The sequence below is a fragment of the Lutjanus erythropterus genome, chromosome 23 (genome assembly GCF_056507025.1).
Source record: "Lutjanus erythropterus isolate fLutEry1 chromosome 23, fLutEry1.hap2, whole genome shotgun sequence".
Classification (NCBI taxonomy): Eukaryota; Metazoa; Chordata; class Actinopteri; order Lutjaniformes; family Lutjanidae; genus Lutjanus; species Lutjanus erythropterus.
Genome location: NC_139339.1, coordinates 6,821,710 through 6,848,511, shown reverse-complemented (window position 1 = coordinate 6,848,511; position 26,802 = coordinate 6,821,710). Strand labels below are relative to the sequence as shown.

General features: G+C 40.2%; 4 protein-coding genes and 1 non-coding gene across 5 annotated transcripts in view; 2 read left to right on the top strand and 3 right to left on the bottom strand.

Annotated features, from left to right (window-relative positions):
- The first annotated feature begins 567 nt into the window (after positions 1 to 567).
- On the top strand, positions 568 to 3,710 carry saxo2 (stabilizer of axonemal microtubules 2). Its single transcript, XM_084712625.1, has 4 exons — positions 568 to 635; positions 2,145 to 2,303; positions 2,529 to 2,695; positions 2,797 to 3,710. Exons 1-4 carry the CDS (start codon positions 568 to 570, stop codon positions 3,699 to 3,701), a joined length of 1,299 nt encoding a protein of 432 aa, XP_084568751.1. The 3' UTR covers positions 3,702 to 3,710.
- Positions 3,711 to 6,733: 3,023 nt separating this feature from the next.
- larp7 (La ribonucleoprotein 7, transcriptional regulator) lies at positions 6,734 to 14,058 on the bottom strand. The gene is made up of 13 exons (XM_084712685.1): positions 13,923 to 14,058; positions 12,921 to 13,135; positions 12,715 to 12,815; positions 12,458 to 12,541; positions 12,130 to 12,294; positions 11,902 to 12,004; positions 10,390 to 10,698; positions 10,084 to 10,237; positions 9,813 to 9,955; positions 9,233 to 9,345; positions 8,620 to 8,779; positions 8,238 to 8,329; positions 6,734 to 7,184 (listed from the first exon to the last, which is right to left on the bottom strand). Exons 2-13 carry the CDS (start codon positions 13,120 to 13,122, stop codon positions 7,107 to 7,109), a joined length of 1,704 nt encoding a protein of 567 aa, XP_084568811.1. The 5' UTR covers positions 13,123 to 13,135; positions 13,923 to 14,058; the 3' UTR covers positions 6,734 to 7,106.
- Positions 14,059 to 14,384: 326 nt separating this feature from the next.
- Positions 14,385 to 20,362, bottom strand: LOC146305566 (NACHT, LRR and PYD domains-containing protein 3-like). Its single transcript, XM_084712254.1, has 6 exons — positions 18,941 to 20,362; positions 16,532 to 18,251; positions 16,254 to 16,337; positions 16,008 to 16,091; positions 15,756 to 15,833; positions 14,385 to 15,663 (listed from the first exon to the last, which is right to left on the bottom strand). Exons 1-6 carry the CDS (start codon positions 19,461 to 19,463, stop codon positions 15,345 to 15,347), a joined length of 2,808 nt encoding a protein of 935 aa, XP_084568380.1. The 5' UTR covers positions 19,464 to 20,362; the 3' UTR covers positions 14,385 to 15,344.
- trnai-aau (transfer RNA isoleucine (anticodon AAU)) lies at positions 14,980 to 15,053 on the top strand. The gene has a single exon. It is a non-coding gene; the product is annotated as a tRNA-Ile (tRNA).
- Positions 20,363 to 21,573: 1,211 nt separating the features above from the next.
- The window catches only part of LOC146305565 (ADAMTS-like protein 1), a 121,107-nt gene continuing 115,878 nt past the window's right edge, over positions 21,574 to 26,802 (bottom strand). The window contains exons 21-26 of the mRNA XM_084712253.1: positions 26,674 to 26,801; positions 24,794 to 24,914; positions 24,387 to 24,591; positions 23,277 to 23,386; positions 22,909 to 23,129; positions 21,574 to 22,062 (exon numbers count right to left, since the gene is read on the bottom strand). Of these exons, the coding sequence (XP_084568379.1) occupies positions 21,953 to 22,062; positions 22,909 to 23,129; positions 23,277 to 23,386; positions 24,387 to 24,591; positions 24,794 to 24,914; positions 26,674 to 26,801 (895 nt within the window). The 3' untranslated portion in view covers positions 21,574 to 21,952. The remainder of the gene's footprint in view (positions 22,063 to 22,908; positions 23,130 to 23,276; positions 23,387 to 24,386; positions 24,592 to 24,793; positions 24,915 to 26,673; position 26,802) is intronic.

Genomic DNA, 26,802 nt, shown 5'->3' with positions numbered 1-26,802 from the left:
AGTCTACATTATATAGTAATACACTGATGCAGTCCTTTTTGTTGCTCTCCCTCTCTGTCTTTCTCTCTCTGTTTGTTGGACATGAGCTCAGAGTGACAGATGGAGTCCTGGGACCCAGTCACGTTGCAGGATGCACGACCCCGCTGCACCTTGCATATTCAGCACATTAAAAACGGCAGTAAAACACATAATCTCGCATATGCTGGAGGTCTAATGCCACTTGATTTTACTCAGGACTTGGTGACTCCTCCGCTTTATTGAACACGACTACAGGAGGCTTTTGGAATCCTCTTTACGCGCCAAAAAGCGCATCATGACGAGCAGCGTCCTCGCCTTGACAACAGGCCTGCATCAGACTCATCTACCGGTGTTTATTTTTAGAAGCTCTCGGCCGCTGCGTGCTACTCCCGTTCAACACACAGCCCGTGTTCCTCCGGTCAATAATTCATATATTGTAGGCCCGCAGAGGACAGTCAGAGAGCGGAGCAGGCTGCCGGATACAACTCGGAGCCACAGGACGCCGAAAGAGCGCGCAGGGTGCTCCGCAGGGCGCACCGCCGGACAGCGATGCACCCCAAAACTGTGAGGCAGCAGCACGCACAGCACATCGGCAACCAGCAAGCCACATCTATGAGGTGAGGTGACCTGTTTATCATGTTTTCTTTATGAGGGAGCGATTTTGATCAGACTCTCTGGGAGAAAACACAGAATACCAGCTTGTATTTTTTCAAATTTCTACTTCATTTTCTATGGAATTTTCTGAACTGTAGTTTGCAGGATGTTTTTGTTCTGAAATGTCTGCAAAAAATATGTGATGTGACGGACTCCTGCAGGGCTTTTAGGTCGATTCTATGAGTTAATAAACTCATGTCATTCATTAATATTATATATATAAAGTCTGACTGATATGTCAGTATATATATATATTCTATTGGCCTGATATCACAGCTATATCTGTCTGTATCAGTATCATGGTGATGATGATGTTGTCTGATATATGCCTATGAAATCTTTTTTTAAACAGAAAGAAAACAGATTGTTTTTATTTGTTATCTTAAGCATCATTTCAGGTGTGTTTCTACAACTATGGGCTTTTTTGACTTTTACAAAGACAAACAAAATTGCTTATATTCATTTAATCTGGAACATGTTAATTTTTCCAAGGTTTTCATCATTTGTTCTTACACATTCATCCTTACCGCAATGTAATGATTTACTAGTGGAAAGTTTAGATAGTGAAATGAAAATTAATGAATTAATTAAATGAATGAAAACATGTTGCTTTCTAAGACAGATATTGCAATTCTAACCTGTAAATTGCCACTTAAGTGCTACATGTTTGCAAATGAAACTATATTAATAACTAAAATAATAATAATATAATAATAATAAATGTTGTGAAAATTACATTAGCACTCTTTTTGCACATAAATGGCAGCTAGCTAGATCTGCTGTGTTAGCTTCGACTTATAGCATCTAATATCCATGAATATAACAGAGATGTAAATTTATTTTTAAAATGTAGTCCAACAGTTTCTAAGCTGTTTGGTAAGGACACACAACACTCCAGAAGAAAAGATGAACCCTGATCTCCATAAAAACTAGATTTGTTTGGCTTCAGAAAAAAATCTGGAGGCCCCTGTGGACAAAAGCGGCTGTGTTTCCTCTGTTAAAACCACAAAATATAACATCAGCAATAATATTATCTAAATAAAAATCTCCTCTTTCTTCCTTTTAACTGGCTAATGTTCGACTCACTGTGACTTTGCATGGAAAGATGAAAGCGCAAGCACATTTCATCTTATTTCAAGACTCCAACCTGGTGGCAGGCATTAAAAATAACTCTACTCCCTAATATCTGTATAAGCCCCACAAATCCGGTATCTGTAAGTAGTTATATGGGCTTAAAAAAACAACCAGATAGGCTATTTGATCTTTGTGGAAAGACAGAAAGGTGCTAACTCAGACACCAAAAAAAGAACGAACAAGTCATTTTACCTGACAGTATTCTATTCTAATTTTAGCTTTTTATCTTCTATTTTTAATTTTACCTCTCAGCCTTTTTTAAAATGCCTTGTGGAGGTTAAAGCACAACTTCCTTGTTGTTGAAGGTGTCATACAAATAGACTTGCCTTGATTTCCAGGGAGCAGCCAGGCTTTCAGAGACCCCCGACAAGGGCGACCATGAAAACGGAGTACCAGGAGAGGTTCCTTTCCCCAAGCTGCAACAAAGCCATAACCACGAGACAGAGAGACCCTTACCATCCGCTGAAGGGGACGAAAGTTGATGTGAGCACGTTCGGGTAAGATCTTTGGTTTTTAGGGAAACTGCCATAACGTAAAATGTGAAAAGTTGCTTTAACCTTTGAGGACTGATGATGTGATATATGGGGTACTACTACTATCCCAAACTGCTTGCTTCTTCCCCAAACTGTAGGGGTGTCGACTATATTGACTATGGTTAAGTATCTCATATACAGTAACTCTACTTCGAAAAACCCAAACTATCCCTTTAACGTGTGTTTCAGATCATACTATGTGACCTATAAATGGGTCAAAAGTCCACCAAAGGTCCTACAGCCACCTGTTCCACCCCAAGGCAAGCAGAGATGCAGCACTGCTCCACGCAATCATTTACGCTTACTACCAAACCAGGATGCATCCATGGCGGTGGACTATACAACAGTGTACCAAAGTAAGACTTTTGAAAATTAGTAGAGTCCTACGTTTCAGAAATATAAAACAAAAGAATATACCCTGATACATAACCACCCTTGCTGTCTCTTATTTTTTCAGATGATTTCAAAGCGTGGACAACAAACAAGCGCCAGCCAATTAAGCACCATGACTGCCTGAAAGTCAAACACGGATTAGTCGTCACCAGTGAACATTGCGCCAAGAAGAGTTCTGTTAAAGTTGCAGATAACCCTAAGGTCCTGGAACCGCAACCTATTGAGAGTATCACCAGCTACAGATCTGATTTCGTCACCCATCCAGTGCAGCCCAGGCAACGCAGGAAGATGCCTGTGTACCAACCCAATAAAGGTCTGTCACTAGAGCCTGCAGAGTCCTTGAGGCCGAAGGTGACTTGGGAGCATTTCGACAGAGCCAGTGAAATCCTTCAGCAGTTCAAGTCCTGGTCCAATGAAACTAAGTTCCACGGTCAAAGTCAAGCCAAAGCGTCCGATCCCTCAGGAAATTACAACATGTACCTCTCTACAACACATGGAGACTACACGGCACACAAGTGCCAGCGTATCAAACCGGTCCTGCCCCATTTGCAAACCAGTGAGACAAGGAAGATGCTTTTTCAGGCAACGACTACCATGAAGGAGGATTACAAAGCTTGGGACACTCCTCGCCGTTTCCCCACCGGCCATAAAGAAGAGCTGGGCTGGCCCAAGAAATCCCCCATGTCAGAGTGCCCACCCAAGCCTGTTGAGAACGTCAAAGTAAAGCCAGAGCCTTTCAGCCTTCATTCCGAATGGAACGAGACTACAGTCTGTAATCCCAGCTGTAATGCCACAGAAGATCCTCGATGCCCTACTGAGAATGGGACATTTTCTGGGTTTGAATGCACCACCAATGGGACTGGGAATCCAGGAGGTACTGAGCCACCTCTCGGGACCGAAGGTGACTTTTGTGAGTCGACATCCAAGGCCCACCAAATAATCGGCTGTGTGGTGTCTAGCAGATGCTAGACCAGGCTGATGACATTACCTCAGGTAGTTTGTACATTTACCATTAAAAGCCATAAATGGAATTGAGATTATATAATGGCAGCTATTTTTGTACTAGTACGAATCTCACTGATACTCTGCAGCACAACTCATTTTGAGTATTATATAATCTATTAAATCGAGGGCAATTTAGACTCAGTTAGGAAAACAAGTTATACAGCTAAATGTGGTCTGTCACAACAAACATCTTCCAAAGAATGAATGGTGTGTAAATAAAAATGTTTGCAGCTGAAACATCTGGAAGACAGCAACTTTGGAGAGGCTAAAAAATCAAAAGATTTACAGGGATCTATTAGAAGAATATGGGAGAAATGGAATATATTATTCCTAAGTATGTTTTCATTAGAGTGTAATCACCTGAAAATAGGAATCGTTGTGTTTTCATTACCTTAAAATGAGCAGTTTATATCTTCAGAGGACAAAACCAAATAGACTAGAGTGTTTGCACTGACGGCTTGGTCAGTAACCCATTATGAAGATACTGGGATGTAAATGACACACTGGATTACACACAGAATGTTCAATTTTAGACAACTTTAGGATGCTAAGCCACAGAAAAGTTCTGGAAAACTGTTTAAATTTATAGAGAAGGTTCGGTCAGCAGGAAAGGGCACAATATTCTGAGAAACTGTTTGAGGGGGGTAAAAGAAAAAGGTTAATAAGTGGTTAAGATCTGTACAAGCTGGCTCCTTTTGTCGTGCAGCGATGACCCAATTTTACCTTCCACTGTACATCCTGACATGGTGAACTACCTCGTTATCTCACCGAGCTCACTCACAGGTGAACACCTAAAAGGTTTGATGGTGTGTGAGAGAGGCTCATCAACACGCGTACTGTAAAAAGCCAAGGTGGGCGATCAAATGATCTTCACACACTCTAATATTTCAGTGGACTGCCGTTAGCTTTGATTACAGCATGCATCCACTATGGCATTGTTTCGATAAGCTTATGCAATGTCACAACATGTATTTCTGTCCAGAGTCACATTAATTTTTTGCTAAAATCTTGTATTGATGATCGGCGAGTCGGACGGCTGCGTAAAGTCTTCTCCAGCACATCCCAAAGATTCTCATAGGGTTAAGGTCTGGACTCTGTAGTGACCAGTTCATGTGTGAAAATGATGTCTCACGCTCCCTGAACCACTCTTTCACAGTTTGAGCCCAATGAATCCTGACATTGTCATCCTGGAATATGTCCGTGTCATCAGGAAGAGAAAAATCCATTGATGTAAAAACCTGCTCATTCAGTATATTCAGGTAGTGAGCTGACATTGTTTTTTTGGACACATAACGTTGCTGAACCTCGACCTGAGCAACTGAAGCAACCCCAGATCATACAGCAGGCACTAGGCATGATGGGAACATCACTTCATCTGCCTCTCTTCTTACCCTGATGCCTTTTTCCATCGCTCCAGAGTCCAATCTTTATGCCCCCCTAGCAAATTGGAGCCTTTTTTCTGATTACTATCACTGATAAATGGTTTTCTTGGGGCTACGCAGCTGTTTAGTCCCAAACCCTTGAGTTCTCTTCACATTGTGTGTGTGGAAATGCTCTTACTTTCACTATTAAACATAGCCGTGAGCTCTACTGTTGATATATTCCAATGTGATTTCACCAAAGGTATCCTTCCAGGTTTCAATAATGCATTGGACAGTTCTTAACCCAGTTTTAGTAGTTTCATCAACCTCCTTAGATGTTTTCTTTGCTTAATGCAAGACAATAAATTGACCCTTCTGAAACAGAGAAACATCTTTTCCATGACCACAGGATGTCTTTTGACATGGTTGTTTATGAGAAGCTCCTCACTGCATCAGTTAGAGTTAAATAACTTGCTGCCAGCTTACCTGTTTGCTTAGTTAAATCAAGGTGGTGACTTTTTGAGAATTTGAGTCTCATAAGATAAATGCTGATTAGTCTATTAAAGCTGCAGTAGGTAGAAAGACGGTTGTAAAAACGGTTGATTGCTGGGGTTTTGTTTTCTCCACTCTCAAACCCTCCTACCAGATGAGCAGTATGTGCTTTAAGACATCACCTGTGTATGATAAAGCTGACACCTGACCGTACAAACAGCGTCAGAGGAAAGATACTACATTTCAAAGCACATCAATTCAGTTTGAAACTACAGAAGTACTGACAGCTGAACATTAAGAGACTTTTAAAAACATCTTGTTCTCTGCTGTCCTGGATACACGAGCTCAGTATCACAGCACTCACCTGTTTCGAGGGGGAGAAAAGGAGGCTTGTCAGGGTTTGGCCACAGTCAACGAGATGCAATCTGCTTGGAGGCGAGTCGCGGTTGCTTTGGCCCCAGTCCAGAGTGGGTCCATCTTGGGCGCAGCTTGGCGTGATAAAAGCTGTTATGGAAATGCATATCAGCGCGACACAGTTTGACTCGGCACGGCCAAAAATGCCGGTTCAAAAGCACCATGTGTGTATTTGTGTGTCATTATAGACAGTACTCACCAATCAAAGACGTCCATTCTGTCCTTCAACGCTACAACCCTCCTGGCTTTACTCTCACTCTGTGACTTTCAAATACATTTCCGGTCAGCAGTCAACATGTACATGGCCTTTGGCGAAGCCCTGTGATAAACGTAAATAACTACAACTGAAGGTGAAGTCAAAAGTAACCGAGTAAGCAGACAAACTCCTGAGCTGAACATGTTGCGCATTAGTCTTTGGAAGATTCTCTTTCTCATTTTCCCGCAGGAGTTTCTGTCATTGATTCGGGGTCTCACCGAAGGAACGCGCATGCACAGCTGCACTAGCAGAACAGCCAATAGGAATGCTCAGTCTCAGAAGACCTGTGATTAATAAGCTGAAACACACTGAAAGGGGAGGGTGAAACAAGATGTTGCAGTCCTCTAGCTCACCGCTCGATGCCACTAAATTCTCCACACTGTTCCTTTACAAAGAGCTTTTTTTTTCCTTTCACATAAATTTTATGAGAAGCACAACACATACTATAACAATCAAATGATATTTTATTTTAAAAAAAAAAGGGCAAATATCTTCAACTTGACCACATATTGACTGGGAGGACTTTCAGATTAATCATATTTACATCAAAAAACACAGAATCAGTTCTTTTTTAAAAAAAAAATAAAAGAAGGCTATCAATTAAAAAGAAATATCGCCAAAATGTCGATATGCATAGCAGCATTCCATTTTATCTCGGGGGCTCCAGTGCAAACAAAAAATAAGGGGTCATTTTAACTAGTTCACACGTCTTCTAGTTCTTCAAGTTTCCATTCAGTTCTCTCCCAGCTTAGTACACATTAACACAAGCCGTCCCCCTTCAAATCACACCGTGTAAAGTCTACACAGTCAAAGATGTAAGGTTATCAAAAAAATAGTTTCAGCCCGTCAGTCCTCTTGGAAACGGATGTGCTTGTTAGCCTCCTTGGCACGGGCAATGATGATTTTTTCGGCTTTGGATATGAGCTGAAGTGTGACAAGAAAACAAGAAATTAGATGCGATATCAAATAAACAGATGGCATGTGCACTGTGTGTGTTCATATGACAAAAATTATTCCACGCATTGGTCTATATCTAAAAACAGATTGGATTGAGGATAAGCAGCTTACAAAATATGCATCTTAAATTCAAATCACAAATGTGTTGAGTTTATATTTGTGCATGCATGAGAGAGACAGCTGATTTAAAAGCATAAAATTAAAATACTGTATTGCTTTTTAACTCTCAGAAGCCTGTCGCCAGTCAAACAATTATGTTATGTTGTCAATCAACAAACAAAAATAGTACCATTAATATAACTATAACCAAAACTATTTTGTTTAGTGTTTGTGCTTATTATGTGACCATTTACTGTGATCCTAGAGAAGAAGAGAGCAGACTTGTTTTATCTTTACTTCCAACTTTATTCTATGCTGTTTACAAGGCTCATCATTAGAAGGTATGTCAGCTCATTTTAACTTTAAAAATATCTTCTGCTCCTGGTGGCATTTTCAGTGGACAGACTGCTGAACCAAACTCCATTCTAAAAGCAGGTGTTTTATGGTAGGGCCACAGTTTTTCAGTGTAAAAACTTCAGTTACACCATCATTAAGACTTTTTTTGAATTCATTCTGAGCTAAAGGCAGAATCGGCACACATCGTTAACTAACCTGTGAAGGTGTGTTTGTTACAGACATTCATGTATTGCCTGGCCTGTGGCACTTTTACAGCGCCTGCTTTCACCCAAAGAGGGCGCAGTTGTTCTCATGACAGGGATGGGATGTGATGTGTGTCTGCTCTCATGTACTCTGAATTTTATCATATGAAACTGTGTATTTGAAGCTAGCAATACAATGTAACTGCTGAAGATTATATATCCCAAATACCACGTTGTTTGGATTTCTCCAAATAACAGCCTCTTGTTTACATATTTACATATTCAAAATGGAATAACTGATGAATAATACATTGATGTACACAGGAACATGTACTGTATGTATATGTATTTTTCTGATTAAAAATTTAAAGGGTGATCTCACTTTCTCTGTGCCCCGTTTCTTTTCCCTCGGACGATTCAGTTTGACTTGGCGGTCCACCAGGATCTTCTGCCAGTACCTTTGCTCATGGTCACCTTTGAAAGGCGTTGAAGAGACACTTGTTAAGTTATGTTGTGACTCAAAATTCAATCAGCAATTATTAAGCTTGTGAACTAGTGACATTTTTACTATGAAACCTTTTGAAAAACACAGAACTTGAGACAAGCTAATGGGCACCGTCCCAATGAATTATTTCCACTATCATCAATTATGAAAGTGCCAGCTCAGTCATCCACATCCTCTCCCCGACTGGAAAAGGATCAAAGGTGCATACAGGCTATACAGAAACAATTCTGCTTCGCAATAAGGAAATAAGAAATCATACCAGAGAGAATCTCGAGCTTCCAGCTGTGCTCTTTCTGTAGCTCTGCTCGGGCGTCATTGATGACTTTGGCCTCCTCGGGGGTGTGAAAGCGGATGTGACCCTCAGCATCTCCTTCCAAGATGTCGATGTACGCCACTGGTGATATTTTGCTCAGAGCGTCCTACACAAAATTGTGCACAGATGGCTCACTTGGTAAACATACATCTTTGTGATACACTTAACCTTGAATGAGGAAAATCTCACACAGTAAAATTGCCATTTTGATCAGTCAATTAATCTGTGATGTTGGCCAAGCTGACTAGTGCTGCTTGTTTGGTTGAACAGTACAGAATACAAGGGGCAAACAGTATTTTCTCTATCAATGAACCTTCTTAACTATTGTCCTTTGAATCCACTGTCAAGTTACTTTGAAATTATGCTCTTACCACATCAAAAAAATTAAATATGACAAAAGAGAACGCTAAAATTGAGGGTCATGGATATAAATTAAAAAAATAAATAGGATTTGGAGCTAAAAACAGCACTGACTTGAACAGGAAAAGTAACTTTTTGAAGCCATTTTATGTTCTTACAATCAAATACAGATGATAATGATAACTGAGTTATACTGTACTTTGATGAACTTCCTTGCTGGTAGCGGCTTGTTGTCTGTAATCTTCATGATGACACCGCTGATAAACTGGGGGCCTTGGTTTGTCACTTTCTCCCTTTTGTCACTCTTTTCCACTAGAAGAAAAACAAAAAACACAAACCAACATTATTGCATTAAACAGGTGGAAGCCCCTCTGGCTTCTGTGAGAAGCACTGTTACTGCTGCCTGCTATCATATAGTTTGATTTGATGCTTTTAGACTTATACTATGATATTAGTACTCCTGAGAGGACATCTTTGACCATTGTAGTCTCTGTGTACATCTGGTATTAACAACACAAGTGGACAGCTCTAAGCACAGGTGTGACACTTATTTTCCTCAAGAAACAAATAGGTTTTTCAGTGGAATATCAACATGATTTCACTTGTGCTGTGACAAGTGAAACCCTCTGATTGCAGTGATTTAAAGTCAAGTGATGGCAATCTGTCAGTCTGTGATTGCAACTTCTCAAGGCATCACTTGCATTTTTTCCTCAATCTGAACAGTCGGCTGTTAGTCCTTCTGAACTTGAATTACTGTGATTAGTGGAGATAAAACTCACCGTTTCCATCTTGAGCATCATTGTTAGTCTCTACTAGACTCTTGCACTCCTTGTGATCGATCTTATTAATACACTTCTTCAGAGACGTCATACTGCGCTTCTGCAAAGTCAGATATTCATCCTTCAGCTGAAGCCACTCCTTCCTTTATGTGTACAAAAGAGGAAGACACATATATATCACTGTGTTGAAGTAATTTTACCACTGAAGGGGGTTTTAGTAATTAATCCATTCTTGTTGATGCATGATGAAAAAGGGGATTTAGCATCTTACTTTGATAGAACCCGTAGTGGGATGACTTCCTCCCCAATTTTCAGTTTCTCCTTGTGCTTCTTTTTTCTCTTCCTCTTTGCTTTTACTGTTGAATCATCTCTGTTTTCTTTCCCCTCCTCGACACCTCTCTCCGTGTCACTTTGAGTGGGCGGATCTAAAAAGAGAAATAACACAACGACCAACTCGTGGTTTAACTGCCGTGACGCGCATCATAATCATGTATTTTTAGACTATGAAAAGAAAAAACAACACAGCGCAAGAGTTGAAGGGATTTTCTTCTTAAATTGTGGATTACTGATCACTTACTGGTCTTTGTTACATCCTTTTCTTTCTCTCCACCTTCACTCTCACTTGTCTTTCTAATCTTAGATGGTACTTCACTTTCAGATCCCTCTGCTGTCTGCGACCGTCGCCTTTTTTTCTCTGACAGTTTGCCAGGTGTCTTCTGAGCAACGCTGATCTCTGGTTCAAACTCCACCGCAGCCGAGCGCTTCTTCTTCTGCTCCGACGGCTCGGCTTCCATCGCCTGCTCTTTGGCCTCTTCTGCGGCCGCCTGCGCTGCGGCACCTTCTTTCTTTTTCTTCTTCTTTCGTTTTTTCTTCTCCTCTTCTTCACCTGCAGTACATGAATGTCAAAACATGGGGATCAACAGAACAAATCACACATAGAGGTTCTTTCTTGTCAACTTCTCATGAGCAGGGTTTTCCCTTCCTGTCTAGCACAAAAGCACCCATAATTGTTGAAAATTCAGACAAAAACATAAAGGCCAAAACCATTGTGCCTTTCATCACCAACTCCTTTAACACGCTTATACCAAACCTGCGCACATTAGGCACTCAAGTGTGGAGGCGACGAGGGAATGACACATTAACAATTTACCTAAGATTGAGCTAATGTCGAGGCAAACGACTGCGTTTGTAAGCTAATTTTGCTTCAGTTTGAGTAAACCCCTATCATTTTTTCCATCCTGCAGTTGATTTGCAGTCTAATAATACAAATAATGTTTTGAGTCAATTATTTCTTTGAGAGCTCTTTGTGATCCAAAGAACATATATACATCAGAACCACTAACATGCTGCATAAACATCTGTCATTTGATCACCCCACGTGGGTCCTGGTGAGTGTTTTTTTTCCCTTTCACTTTACCAAATAAACCAAACTACAGGTGTGAGAGCACCCTCGGATGATTGTTAACCCTCATTCTTAGCCACAGGGATTTCACTTCAATAAATTACCGTGTGAATCACAGTATTTTCAATACCTTCATGTTGGCTTGCCTGTATTAGTAAAATTTCGGATTCTAAATTGGTCTCATGCAGTTAACCTATGACTATTGATAATGTTTATTCACTTACTTTGCATAAATATTTGATTTTTTTTGTATTAATAATGTTTGATGCTGTCAGGCAGGAGATAAAGAAAATCTGCAGCACTAACACCAGACTGAAGAGCAGCTTCTTCCCTCAGGCTGTGTGACTGCTTTGTTCATCTTCAGCACTCCACCATAACAATTAGTTTGTTCTATATATTTTTAAATTTTATCTCTTGATCAAATCCAATCAATCAAAGAGGAAATTCCATCAAAATCTCCCTATATAACCTAATTCTAAATGTCTAAATTTCTTTGTATCCTTGTGTAGACAATAATTGCAGTTCATGTGAATTGTATAATTACACTGGACAAACAGGACAGACCTCTTTATTAAAGGAGACCTTTTTACTAAATTTAGTGCTTCTTTGATTTAATATGAGTATTTGAAATTTGAAATTGTGAGATTTTCAATCAAGTGCGAGACAGAACCATTTAAGTCATCGTACCTGATGGTGGATTGTCGGCTGGCAGAGGAAGGGCCTTCCCGCTTTTCGTCTTGGGGAAAATTCCTGGTTTCCTGGGAGCATCTTCAGGGGGGTTGTTCAGCAACTGTTTGAAAGATCAAAATTTCCCATGAGTTTTCCTCATGCAAAAATAAAAACCCCAATGATGGACTGATGGAATTATCAGATATTTCAGGCAACGAAAGTTAAATATTAATAACCAGTACTCACCTCTATGGCTTTATGTGCTTCTTCCTCTTTCTCAAACTCCACAAAGGCAAAACCCTTGGAGTCACCAGAGGACTTGTACCTGGGAATGCTAACATAAACCACATTGCCACATTTTGTGAACACCCTTTCTATCCAGCTGTGGGTCACATCCTTGGGCAAAAGTTCCTTATAAAAGAAAAGAAAGAAATATATTATTTTGTGGTCAAATAATTCTTGTCAAAATAACCTACAATCCAATTTAATGTCTAATCATTCTTTTTCTGCAGAAGTCGTCCAGACATTTTTCTGGGAAAATCAATTTAAAATCAGAACATAAAACTCTTCTTACCACATAGACTGTGCGGCCATCAACGTCAATTGGTACATCTCCAATTGGCAGCTGGCGCCTTACTTTATTTCCCTCCAGGTTCACCTGAAACAAAATTGGAAAATGTTTTGAGTTCATCGCATTCATTTGCCATTACTTTGGAGCCATGGACAACCTCTCAAAATATTCAAACACTGTTAAGAGTGTGACCATTCTGAGGTGAGGAACTTTTCCAAAAGAAATCATAAAACACACTAAGAATATTCACTTCACTGTACCTCAACTACAGATGAATTTTTCAGTGCTCTCGCAATCAGCTTGGTGTCAGTTGTTAGCTTCTTCATTCGATTGAAGTCCGCCAACACGGATATATCAACATCTTAAGACAAAGAACACACTTAGTACAATGTTTACAGTCAAATCCATTGTCCTCTTAGTCAAGACTGAATGCAGGAGTGTGTTGTTGATATTGATAGCCCCTTACATCCATCGTCTGACTCATCAATGAGTTTTCTCAGAAAGCGGTCCTTGTGAAGGTTGACATCTCCGAACCAAAATTCCACTTGCTTCTTCACGTCGCCCAGCAGCTGTTTGACACGGGACCTCTTCTTTTTTTCCATGTCCTTGTTCTTACTGCTGGGTTCTGTGGTGCTGGCATCGCCAGCTCCCCTGTCTGTGTCAATCATCCTGCGGGTGAGACTGCAACACAGATCAGTAACATGCACGCTCATAAAACAACACAGTAAGCACACTTTTGAACTGTGTCCATTTACATGCATTTACATATAAAGTTTGTGGACATGAGAGCTGCAATGATTAATTGGTTAATTGATTATTCCATTAATCGCCAACTAAAAAAGTCAAAATTCTCTGGTTTCAGCTCTTAAAAGTGAGTATTTTCTGTTTTTCTTTTTTTTACTTCTCTCTAACAGTGACCTGAATATCATTGGGTTGTGGACAAAACAAGGCATTTGAGGGTGTAATCTTGAACTTTGGGATTTTTTTTTTTTTACCCTTTTTTGACATTTTAAAACAAACAACTATTAATCAAGAAAATAGTGGACCAATTAATCGATTATGAAAATAATCATTAGCAGCAGCCCTTGTGGACGTATTATAGGTACTTACTGGCGTTACTGGATTATAATGTATACAAAGTCAAAGTATAATTTAAACAAAGTCTAGCTGTTACTAGAATGATGTACACGCCCCCTGAATGGTATCAACAAGACTAACGCTACTCAGTAAAACACAGTTAGCTTCACATTTAGCATCTCTTGACCAAGTTATCAGTGCCAGTTAAGCTAATCGATAACGCCTGAGCTAGCTCCACCGTTAGCGAGCAGTTGCTGAAGTTACAGCAGTAACGTTATGTCAATTCGCGGGTAGTGACATTTTAAAAATGCTGCAGTCATGCCCCCTGCGTTTCAAAACTAGTCAGCCCCTCACTTAATATTGAACTGAGATAATACTTTACAAAACGCACCCAATTTGAGACGAGGGAACAGTCCAGTTTGACACACTGCATTCAGAAAAATAGCAGAAAACAGTAGCTTGCTGGCTAACTTCAGACGAGAACGGCTTTAGTTCGTCGGGTGAGATGTCGCAGAATTAAGTCGTCATACAAGCAGAGCAGGCAGGAATGTGTCTTGAAGGTAACCCTTGGTTTATTAAGCTCTCGCGAGATTTGTACGTATTGCCTCTTCACTGTAGACCTTTTATAAATGTATTATGTTTTATAATATGACAAGGATGTGGATAAGATCTGGGTTCTTTGGCGAAAGAAAAGGCGTGTTTAGAGTTAGGGAAAGATCATGGTGTAATTTAAAATAATCACCCTCGCGAGATCTGTCTGGGGTTCCCTTCTAGACACAACACAGACAAGCAGTTTAAATAACTTCCGGTAAATTACTTAAAAAATAAAACGCATAATATGCGTTGCATGAATAAGTTTCAACATTTTATTGACAATTGTGCAGAAATTACAACACATATGGTGAAATTTGTAACAGTGCCTTACAACAAGGAGTAGATGCATCATTCAAAAATAAAACAAATATGCAACACTTTAAATAGAATACAGTACCTCCATAAATAATCTCAATAAATAAAAGTTTCACATAGGTCATCAGAAACAGTCTAATAGTACAACTGGTGTAATATAGAAATCAGTGTCTCGTTTAACTTGGTTAAGTAGTTCACTTGCATTTTGGAAGAGGAAAACTTCACATCCGAGCTCTACGCAGCCGATTTGTAGTAATTACCCCTTTCGAGTACATTATCGTTAAGCTAGTTTTGAGGCGTATTTTCTTTTGATTTTTTTTTTTAACCAAGTTGTTTCTTTTTCCTTGTAATCTGTGTTTTGGGTGAGTGGAGGAGAGGGTCGTTGGTCACCTTGACAGAGGTACCTTGACAGTATGCAGTAAAAAGAATGTAATGTAACGTGTACCCTGTGTAGGCTATCAGTCCAGACTACATCACTGGAGGAATGAAAGAGTTCTATATGTAACATTATATATTTGATAGAGTAATAGGCGTGACGTGGCCGGTTAGCTCAGTTGGTTAGAGCGTGGTGCTAATAACGCCAAGGTCGCGGGTTCGATCCCCGTACGGGCCAATGAGCTTTTGTTTATTAGTACTGAAAAATACTCGCCACAAATCCTAGACTACTACATCAGATGCATGAAGGACAAAAATTGACATGAAACACAAACAAAAGACGTAATGTAGAAATGAAAGAGTATGTGAAATTCCAATTTTACTTACTGCTACTGCTATTTATTTTTCATTTATGTATTTAATTACTTCCCCTTTTCTCCGCCAGTATCAAATGAATTCTCACTAAGCACTCAACAGACATTTGACCTGTATTTGATAGTTTATAACTTGAGTTTGGTGTTGATATCTGTCAGAGGTTCAAAATGCTCTCAAACTTTTTGAGCTTCTTGCACATGTCGTCCTCGGTGCAGCTCTCAATCCTGCGCTTGATGAGGTGCGATAGCTTCTTGTAGAAGGTCTTCGCCCACTGGGCTTCTAAGCAGTGGACCGATATGTTGCAAACTTTGTGGAGCACCATCACTAACTTCTCATTGCTGCTGACTTCACACCTTTTGAAGACCCAGTCACCCCACCCTTCCCACGTGTTATCATCTGTGAAGTTCACAGTTATGCTTTCTTTGGTGCACAAGGACTCTGAATCTGTGTCAGTCAGGTCGTTCCAAATGGCTCTGTACGAGAAGACAATCAACAGGAGCTTAAAAAATCTTAAATTGGTGAGATATGAATTACAGTTATCCATTGAAAAAAGTAATTCACTCACACAACTTTTTTTAGAGGATTTGGGGTCAGGTCACTGAGTGACAGCAGGGCTCTATAACTCACTCGGTTTCCCTCCATCCTGTGAAAGCAAACAGATAACAGGATTAAAGGTTACCATTGTAACAGTTTTCTACTTCATTTCATCCATGCAATCTGTCAGATGATCCATGACTCAGACAGATCCGTTGCATCAAGATTTTCATTTCCCCAAAATGTAAGATGTGATGTAATATCTCTCTCATAGGTTTTTTACCACAATTCTTGAAGTTTTCTTTTCATCCTTATTGCACTAGAAAGAGCCAGCAGTTCATTATCACCAATGTTTGTCCATCCGAGTCTAAAATGGGTTACAGAAAAGTGTGAAACACAGTGCAGGAGATTCTTTGTGGGATTTACTCTCTCAAATAAAAAATGACTGTACTCTTAACATCTGCTTAGTGCTTGTAATCTTTTTGAAACAAATATATTAGTTTTAATTATTATTTAATGGACATCTTACCCTAGGTTAATTATGTTTTCTGACACTTGCAGCACGTCAGCAATGACCTGAACTGTGTCCATGTCAAGGTTGTTTTCTCCGAGCCTTAAAAGTGAAACAGTGGAGTTAATGCATGCAGATTTATATGGGTTACCCACATGGAACAGGAAAAGTTAGGTAAAATAACTTTACAAACCAAATATAGAATAAAGAAAACTCCATGTGGTAGACAGGTGACTTTTGAGAAAGAGACAGTGTATGTATGTCAAAGTTTACCTGGGACTCTACCTGGGACTCACCAAAGACTTTCACATCTGAGCAGCAGTGGCTGAATATCTCTAAGTGGCTCATAGCTTACACCCGTCCCTGTCAGATCCAGCTCTGATATGTTACCTTTTGTAAGATCCAGGAAGTACTTGATGGAATTGTAATCCATTTTGGAGAGTGTTTCATCACTAACATTTATTCGTAACGTCTTTGGTTGTACAGCAAGTATCAAAGAAGAGTCCTGTTGCTCAAACAGGCAGTGTAATTGGTTTAAGATATGGCCTCCATTCTCACAGAGCATCGTAACTTCCCTGATGATCCTCTGACGATAGCTTTCCACTTTGTCTTTCTGGCAACACAGCCCTACCTGCCTGGACAGAAGATTAGCGTTACGTTCAGAGAGGATTCCAGACAGAAAACGGTTGAATAGGTCCAAATGTCCGTTGGACCCCTCCCCAGGACTTGGGGTGTGCTGAGGTGCATCAGGTAAAGGGTGATCCGTCACTGCACAATAAACTGCAGCGAAGAACTCTTGAACAGTCAGGTGCGCAAAGGAGTAAACCTCTTCAATGCAGCCAGCCTCTTGTGCCACTGTCTTGTCAAGGAAGGTACTAACAAGGCTGCATCCCCCCAACACTGCAACGTCTGGGTCACTGCCGTAGAATAGTGTTTGATGCTCCATCAGCTTTTGGAAGGCGAGTCGAGCCAGTTTCAGCACAACATCAGACAGTCGGTGGACGGCTCCTCCTCTTTGCTCTTGAAGAAATGTTTCAGCTCTCGCTTGAGTGTGAGAGCGAAGCAAGGCAACCAGATACTGCACATAGATGTCCGTCATGGTCTTGGGGCTCGATCCACAGAGGTCTTTGCTTTCTTTGAGGATGCAGCACACAATGTAGCAAAACGCAGGTATGTAGCATAGCGTCAGCATCAGTTCATTTTCTGATACCATGGCGAACATGCGGTCAGCAAGGGCACTGTCTTGGAAGTACCGTAAGAAGAAGTCTTGAACTTCAGCCAAGGAGAAGCCAGCAATGAGCACAAAGCGGTCGATGCAGCCCACGGGGATGTGGTTAATAGCCGCAGGTCGACTTGTGAGCATGACGGAGGCGTTGGGCAGTAGTTCGCCCTGCATCAGGCTCCCAAAGACTTCCACCACCTCTGTATCTTCATCTGGTTCAGTCACAAATTCATCCACATCGCAGCTCCTGTAGTGTCTGAACTCATCAAAGCCATCCAAGATGATGAGCAGTTTGTTGTCATTCGCTAAAATGTTATCCAGCTCCTTCGCCAGATGCTTGTTTTTGCGCAAGACCATCTCACGGAGGTTTGTAGGTTTGTCAATCAGATTCAGGTCTCTGAAGGTCATATGGATGATGAAGTCAAAAGCAAGATTGTCTCTGTTTCCCCCGAAATCGAACAACATCTTCTGCACCAGGATGGTTTTTCCAATCCCCGCCACCCCCGTCACCAGAACTTTCTTGACTGGACGGTTTCCATCTGTGCTTGAAAAGAGTTTGCCCGGTGTGATCTTCCTATGCACCGCAGACTTCTGCTGCATAGACAGTCGGTTTTGTCCAAATGTCAGAACCTCGTGCCTTTTTATCTCCAAGCCCTGGTGTCCATCGACCAACAAGAGATTGACGTAATGTTCAGAAAAAAGAATTTTCTCGCCGTGTCGGGTGTTGTAGAAGAGCATGCTCTCACTCCGGCGCCTGAGGACGTCCTTATGCTTTTGTTTGATTTTGTTATACTCTGCAATAGATGATAAGATCAATAAATAATTGACTTCTTATGGTTCAAGGTTCATTTATGATTTTACAACACAGGGTTTCACAATTCTCCTTCACGTCAACTGAAAAACTTAAAAACATTTGATGAAGATCATTTGATAGTGCTTCATTCAACACCATGTACTGTATGTGAACATTACAATTTATAGTATTTAAGTCACAGCATTATTGTCATTTCAAATATTATCTTATGAACCCCAAAACCTATATCAAATGGAATACAGTGCAAATACAAGATATATATGTTCAAACTGATTCATCTTTTTGTTTTTTTTTTAAATATACATTCACTCTAAATTTGACACCTGTGACATGGTGCGATACGACTGCGATACATCACTTTTTCTCTCAACAAAGCTCAGTAAGCATTTGTGAACTGATGACATTTAGTGTTTAAGTTCTGAAAGCAAAATTACCATGCATGGGCACTAACCCACCCCCATACCACCACAGAGGCAGACTTTTCTTTTCTTCACAAAAATCAACGATCAGTTTCAACACTAAGTATCTTGTCTTAGTAACCGTATTCAGTCAAATACAAGTCAAACATGATTTTCAAATCATTGCATTGTGTTTAGGTTTTACACAGCATCCCAACTTTTTGGGAATTGTGGTTTGTAAATGTGTTAATAATCTCTTTGAAGTGCGCACCTACTGACTGAGGCTGACCTCCGTTGCCTTCTTCGTCTTGCTGATGATGACTGCTTAGTAAGAGAAAAATCTTGGCTGCCTCCTCGCCTTTACACTCCAGGATATCCAACACCTTTCTTACTCTTGCCCGGGGCCCCAGCTGATACAACACCACCTCACGGTCATCACGAGTGAACACCTCCCGACTTACTAGGGCTTCCAACAGGGAAACAATCCGTCCTTCCAGTTCATCTACAAGGGATTCTCGCAGCACCCTGATTGCTGTCAAACAAGAATTACAACCATCCTTTTCCACCATAACTGATCCGAAATAATCCTCTGCACAAATCAGAATAGTCCAGTTAAGATCTGCTGTTTTATTTGTAGGACGTAGATGTTGAATTTTCTCTCGTAGTTCAAAGGGATCCTGTGAATGCGTGTCCCTCTTCAGCAGCTGAGAAGTAGAATGTAACCTGCACTGTAAACACAGAAACAGGAAGTGCTTTCCCTTTTGATAAATTCTCTTGAGCAAGAGTTGCATCATAATAAAACCGCAGCCTTGACTGTCTCGTTCTTCTGGTTCGTGGCAGAAAGTCCCATTACATTAATAAGCACACTTTATTTGTTTCGCCAAAGTCCTGAAGTTGAAATTAATGGATTAGTGTGATGGTTTGACAGAAGTTGCAGCAGTTATAGCCACTATATAATAGTGCTAACAGAGTTGAGCACTTTTTAGATTTCTATTCAAGACAAAAGAGAAAATCACGAGAAACAGATTATAAAAGGAATGTATCTGGTTTTATTTAATGAATAACCAGGCATGAGCAGAGAGCAACACATCAAGTCACCAGCAGAGGGTCCCCATTGCATGCACATCAAATACCAAAAAAAACAAACAAAAAAAAACTGTAGGGAAATGAATACTTAAAACCCACCACTGTAATTATTTACAAAACTATGCACAAGAACACACATGAAAATAAATAGTTAAAAGAACAAAACAAATATCTACATAACTTAAGAGCATAAGTAATATGTTAATTATGTTTTTTTTCTCTCATAAAATCAAATAATCACACCTCAATGAAAGGCCAAGTAGTCTCCTGCTATGGTGTGTGATGCACTTGATGAAGACTTGTGGAACCCAGGACATAATGTCAAAAGTGCAAACCCTGTCTATCTGGCACAGTATTGTAAATATGGTACATTAATGATGACCAATAATAATACCTTGTTTGAATGAGTGCGCATAAGACTGTCATTATATTGTCATAACCATGTCATGACACCTGTCTGAGTCTTATGACGATGAATGGTTATGACGTGAAGTCATTTGGTGAATTATGTCATTTTTAATGCAAAGTTGACATTGTTTGAAATGTGTTTCTTATGACAACCTGACATTGACAAAGCCAAAATGGCTTTGCTATAATTACTTGACATTGACCATTAATGCAATGTCATGAATAATTTCCTGAATTTTAACTAAGGTGGTACCATTTGGACTTGTCATAAAGATGTCATTAAGTGTTATAAGACCGGGGTGATGACAGAGTACAATGCCAAGCTGATTTAGCTTGCAAAGTTACCTGACCCAGGGGGGCAAATGATGTAAGTGACCACATGACACTTAATGACAACTGTCATAAACATTCATAAAGACTACTTCATGTTCATCACAGAGGGCATAACATGGTTATGACACTGTAATGACAGTCTTATGCACAACCCTAAAAAGTTCCCAAGTTTTAACCAGAGGCCATATTAACATATTTTCAGTTCAACTAACACTGAAATCTGCCCAAGCAAGAAGAGTTACATTATAAATGTCAAATGCAACCCTTGTTTTCCTAAAATGTCACACTGAAGTTAAAAATATTTGACGGACAGGATAAACAACACAAAGTGGTTAAAGGGACATTTTAACAAATATCTTTCAAAGAAAAATCACAAAATATATAAACAATGTAACAAAAATTCAACAAAAAAAACTCTACAAGCCATGTTCTCAACAAAGACTTGGATGAGTTGAGTGCAAAATAAGTGTCTTTTTTTCTTTTTTTTTTTCCCATAAATTGACTTGCTTCAGTCATACACCTCCATAGTGCAACCCATGCAAGATAAATCTTTATCACGTCCTACTTTTATTCAGCCTAAAATGCACTGCAATCCCAATTCCTTTCCTCTAACCATTGCAGTCAGCACGTACTAAATGACCCAAAATGACGGCACAGACCATGGCTGATACCAAATGTGTACCATTTATCAAAAAATTAGGCTTTTAGTCATCTCAGCCATTTCCCATTTAAATGTGGCATTATGCTGTATTTCAGTTCGAAACATACCTCACTCATTTTTTTTTTTTTATCAACACTGTTTTGGAGGCAAAAGGCAAACACACAACTATCCAGTGGTTATCAAAAATCCGGGGATCTACCCAGAATCCCTGGGTATAAAGTCAATCAATTAAAAAAAAAGGATATTGATTACATATTTGTGTATTGTAAGCTACATAACAGGATAACATGCACCCTATTTTTGGACATGAAGCAATGGTGCAGCACTACTGTTCCATTTGTTTTAGGATTCCCCTGAAACTACACCAGATACCATAAATGTGGACAGGTTGTTAGTCACCAGTACAATGCTTCCCCATTATGAATGCAGTCACCACAAGCTTTGATTACTCACACTGGAAATGTATCAGAAATACTTTTGCATAATTTAGGAAAGCTGTTGGCGTTAACTTCGAATTTGAAAAAATACAGAAGTTAAACTGAAGCCTTCATTAACAGACACGTCACTCTCCTCTGAACTTTTAAATTCAAACCCACACATGATATCTTTGAGGAGAGTTAGTCGCAGCCAGTCCAATCATTCCTCCACGCTCAGGTGTCCCCATCCAAGACCGATCGTTGAAGACAGTTGTGGGTGTGAGGATGGGGCGGAGAGGTTTCAAGTCTCTGTTGGCTGTCTGAGGATCTTTCCCTGACCTATCCAGGCTGTCCACGGCCCCCGTCTCACGTCCCGGCCTCAGGTGTTCCGGCAGGAATGACAGCAGCGGCTCTTGAACTGGGGCAGCGGACAAAGTTCCAGCTGTCGGACCTTCTCACAGTACCTTGTGCTGTCTCGACATTCTCCAGCTGGAACACACAGAGGCTACAGTTTACTACACATACTCAGAGGTCGCTAAGATAGTTGATTGTTGAGTCTCTTTCCCAAAACATCGGTATGTGACGACCTGCGAATGGGACTCAACAATCAACTATCTTTCCTCAAAATTGCACATTGTACCTTTAAGGGAGTACAACGTGCCATGACTTTTTAGGGACAGGCATTAAAGATATGCATGTTCACGACAGAGGATGGGACTGCTACTGTAATGAGCTTAATTTCACCTCTAAAATATGTTTTTCAGGGGAAATTTACAAATAGCACTATCAACATATATAACTGACCCTTCCTATGTCCCACCTCTTTTTGCTCTATGCGCCAATCAGCAGGAGAGCCTCAGTCAACTTTCTCTCTTCCTTTACTTAGACACGCTACATGCTAGTCTTATCTATATTGAAAAAAAAAACACATTTTGAAGATGATTAAAATCTGGAGTAGAATAATGTAGCAAAATGCTAGTTAACTAGCTAGCTAATTTACATCAGTTGTTAGCTAGCTGGCTACATCTGATAGCCAATGTTCGCAAAATGCTAGCTATGTTGCTAATCTACAGCAATAGTTAGCTAGCTAGTTAGCTAGCATTTTACTAACGTTGGCTGTCATTTGTAACTAGCTAGGTTAAGTTTGAAGTAGATTAGCTGGCTAGTTAGCTAGCATTTCACTAGGGTTGACTCTTATGTAGCTATCTTCAAAATTTGTTTTTCATTTCAACATAGACAAGCCTAGCATGTAGCATAGCTAAGTAGAGGAAATGTCTCACTCACGATTCAGACACCACTTGTCTCTATTCTGGCATCAGTGCAACTGTTTCTCACCTCTGCCACAGGACAAAATGTTGCATCGCTGCCAGCTGGGAGGGCGAGGCCGCCACATGCAGTGGTGTTCACGAGTGGCCTTTCCAGTGCGACGGTGCATGCAGGTCACCTGGCGTGACTGGAAACCATGCCGTCCACAGGTGGCAGTACACTGCGTCCACGGCCCGATACGCCAGTGGAGAGCACAAGCCTCTGTGGAGCAGTTCTTCAGGGAGCTGGGCCTAAAAATGCAAACACACATGAAGACAAGGAGCTACAAGTTGTCAGAAATAACTGCAACACATGGTTTAACTGTAAATTTTATTGTACATCAACACTGTATCAACTGTTAAAATACAGTACACTCATATTATGATATCCATATTTACCTCTGGAATCCACTGCACACCCTGTAGGGGACCTTGGTGCCATTTGTGTCTTGGCAGTAAACGTGGCGGTGCTGTGTGGCTAAACTGGGACCCACACATTGACCATGACACTAAAAGAGGAGATTTCATTAAAATTACAAGCAAGTTCAGCTTTTAAATCTAAATTATTAGTAGAAAGAAAAATGATTTTACATGCATTTTGCATAATTGTTCCTGCCTTTTTCTATGTCTAAATAGCAAAACTGCAGACCAGCTGCAGACAGTACAGAATCCAGCTGCCAGGCTTTTAACCAGAGTAAACAGGTTTAAACACATCAACCTGGTTTTAGCCTCTTTACACTGGCTTTCAAAGCCTTTCAGGATTGGTTTTAAGGTTCTTTTCATTACTTATTAGGCTGAAATGGTTTTTATCCCTGTACGACCCTGCTTGGACTTTGAGATCTTCTTGAAGGGGCCTTTTATCTGTTCCAGACTCTTGGCTGAAGACTAAGGGGGACAGAGCTTTTGCAGTAAGAGCCCTGAGGCTGTGGAAAATACAGCAGGTTGAGTCTGTGGCTTCTTTTAAATCTAAGCTTAAAATGTACTTTTATCCCTGATTTCATCTGATTGCTGTTTTTATTATGTTTATGGGTTATGGTTTCCTTCATACTCTTATTACTATGTTTTTTTTTTGTGTTTTTATGTATTTTTTGCTATGCGAAGCATTTGGCGACTTTGTTTTGACAAGTGCAATACAAATAGATACATTATCACCATCATCATCATTACTGTGCAAATATTATGCATTTGTTGGTGCGATGGAATTTCCCGGTAAATTGCCATTATACACAAAGATGCCAGTTGACACCAAAAATGTGACTTTCCTAACAACAATAAGCATTTGTCTCTGAATAGACAAGTAGGGATTTTCAAGGTGCTTCCCTATTACATAATTAAAAAAAACAAATAAAACAAACCAACGCTCCAAAGTGCTAGTTTTTCAGCAGTTGAGAAAGTACCTCAAATTAACTTAGCAATAATTTTTTTCTGATTTGTCATTGCGTTTGCACCCGTGACACAGTCCAGGTACACTTGTGGAGATGTGTTTGTGGTCAGTGTAAGGTGACTCACCAGTCCCCAGTGGGTAGCGGCCCATCTGGCACAGGGTAGTAGGTTACATAGCCTGGTGTGAGACGGTCTCCTCCCTGAGCCGAAGCAGTGCTGGCTCCCCACCTCTCTGGATCTGCCCTCAGGACCCTTCATGCAGCGGACACTCCTTGTCTGGGACCCACCTCCACAGCTGGCTGAGCACGGTGACCAAGGATCCACTCGCCACCTGATCCAACCACAGAGGAAAAGTGGATAATAACTCAAAAAGTTTTCAAGGTTCTTTTTTGGGACCAAAACTTCTCAACACTTAAGCATGGATACAATTTGAGTGAATCCCATGGAGAAAATTGTAGACAGAGGAATCTGTTCTGATCAAACTTAATATTAAAAGTATCCTACTGGACAAACGTGTAGTAATAGCAAGTTACCTGAGGGGGCAGGCTTGTCCATGGCACAGCTCAGCTGACTGGCTGCTGTTACTCCTCTCAGAGCAAATAAGGCCATTTGCTCCTGTACCATTGCTTTGGACACAGTTTCTTCCTTTGCCACCTGAAAGTACAACACAAAACTATATGTCTGTGGTCTTGATATTGAAGAAATCAAAAGAGAGAACTGCTGTTTTCATCTGTGCTATTGCTGCTTATAGTTTAAGTGTCCTCTCTGATATTGTGTTAGGGTTTTAAACAGGGCTTCTGCAGGTTTCAACAACTTAAATTTAAGACTTTCCCTGACCATTGTGAATAAAATTTAATACCCATTTTATACTGGCAAAAAAGTATGAATTTAAAATCAGTATATCAATATAGTAACACTTTCTGTACAGTTTTGAAGTGTTTATAATTCATAACATGGTAACTGACATTTTTTTCATTAGTAACTGTGTAGAGAATGCTCCAAACTTAAATGTGCATTAGGAAAAAAAGTCCTTTAGTCACTCTCTTGTTAATATTAGTTCAGCTCCAAATTTCGTCTTTGCCATTAGAAAGAAGGTCATGGCCTGTTCTTGTTCAGAAAAGAGACTACACTTTCGAAGAACCTGGGAAAGAATTATATTTCCGAGTTCATTTTCCCTACAAAAGTCATTCACAGTCCTTGCATTCTTAAGATTTCTGAAGTGCATCCATTAGACATGACCTTCAACTGAGTTTGAATTAAAAATATAGAGAAATGCACATTGGACATTTTTCAGCACTTTTAAACCCCTTTATCCTGTCTGTTTAGATTAGGCGAACGGGATGCACCCACTTAATCTTCTTTGAAACACTGCCTGGAACCTGTAATTGTTGTCGTATGGGAAGGAAAAGTGCTGGAGCATCAGGAAACCCACAGTGGCGGTGCTTTGATTAAGGTTGCGAGACGAAGGACAGCACAGCTCGGAGATGACCTGACCCCGTGGCACGCTCCGGACATTCCCCATCACTGACTCAGCCAGATGAGCCACTGGGGTGTGTAAAAGCTTACTGTATATCTGTGCCTGTGGTTATGCCTGTGTGTGTTTCTCAGTTAAAAACAATTCTTTCCCAGAATCTTTAAACCACAAAAGAACAACACATACTACTTTAAACTGGACTACATTAAAGTATATTAGGACAAATTCAACTTGACATTAGGTTATTACTGACTCTATCCTTTGGATGTGTAGCTACATAACAGTTTACAGTATTCAGAACTTCACTGAAGCTACTGATTTTTTTTTACCCCTGAACAGAGCCAGGCTTGCTGTTTCCCCTCCTTTTCCCATATATGCAATGATAAGCTACCTGTCTCTTGGCTCAGCTTCGTAATGTAAGATATGAAAGTGGTACCCATCTTCTCATCTAGATCTCTGGAAGGGTATTTCTCAAAATACTGATCATGAATACTAATCATTTCTTTACTTTACCAACTGAACTGCAAATTCTAGATGTGTTGTGTGAGCAGGTACCTAAAAGTACAAACAGCAACACAGGAAAGAACTTCAAACCTCAGAGATTCAATTAGAAGCTACAAAAGTACTGAGGACCGAAAACAAAGAGACCTAAAAATGTTTTTCTGGCCTGTCTCCTGTACAGACATGAGATGAGTCGAACATGACGCATCAGAAAAAAACAGAAAGGTAAATTCTAGCTAAACATCTACTGTCAATGAGAAATTGGTCAGTCGCCAATTTTTAGTGGGTTTACCAATATTTAAAAAACGTGCATATAAACGCTAATTTTGGTGTAAAAACAGTATTAAGCAGTAATAAACAGATTAAAGAAATCATTACCAAGCAACGATTCAACCAATCTTGCCACTTCTTGCAATATTCTGACTTTGTGGGCCTTACCTGTAATCTGCAGCCATGATGAAAGAGATGTAGAACCCAGACGATTCCTTGCAGTGCAGGTGTAGAGACCCTCATCAAGCTTGCTTGGAGACTGGATCCTCAGTGAGCCAGTGGGCAACAGGCCTATTC

Coding starts and splice junctions, on each gene's coding strand:
- saxo2 (XM_084712625.1), top strand. CDS start 568: ATGCACCCCAAAACTGTGAGGCAGCAGCACGCACAGCACATCGGCAAC. Junction 636..2,144: donor CAGCAAGCCACATCTATGAG/GTGAGGTGACCT, acceptor CTTGATTTCCAG/GGAGCAGCCAGGCTTTCAGA. Junction 2,696..2,796: donor CTATACAACAGTGTACCAAA/GTAAGACTTTTG, acceptor TTATTTTTTCAG/ATGATTTCAAAGCGTGGACA.
- larp7 (XM_084712685.1), bottom strand. CDS start 13,122: ATGATTGACACAGACAGGGGAGCTGGCGATGCCAGCACCACAGAACCC. Junction 8,780..9,232: donor CAGCAAGGAAGTTCATCAAA/GTACAGTATAAC, acceptor AATTTTGTGTAG/GACGCTCTGAGCAAAATATC. Junction 7,185..8,237: donor AGAAACGGGGCACAGAGAAA/GTGAGATCACCC, acceptor GTCACACTTCAG/CTCATATCCAAAGCCGAAAA.
- LOC146305566 (XM_084712254.1), bottom strand. CDS start 19,463: ATGATGCAACTCTTGCTCAAGAGAATTTATCAAAAGGGAAAGCACTTC. Junction 18,252..18,940: donor AGGTCAGCCTCAGTCAGTAG/GTGCGCACTTCA, acceptor CATCTATTGCAG/AGTATAACAAAATCAAACAA. Junction 15,834..16,007: donor AGAAAACTTCAAGAATTGTG/GTAAAAAACCTA, acceptor TTGCTTTCACAG/GATGGAGGGAAACCGAGTGA.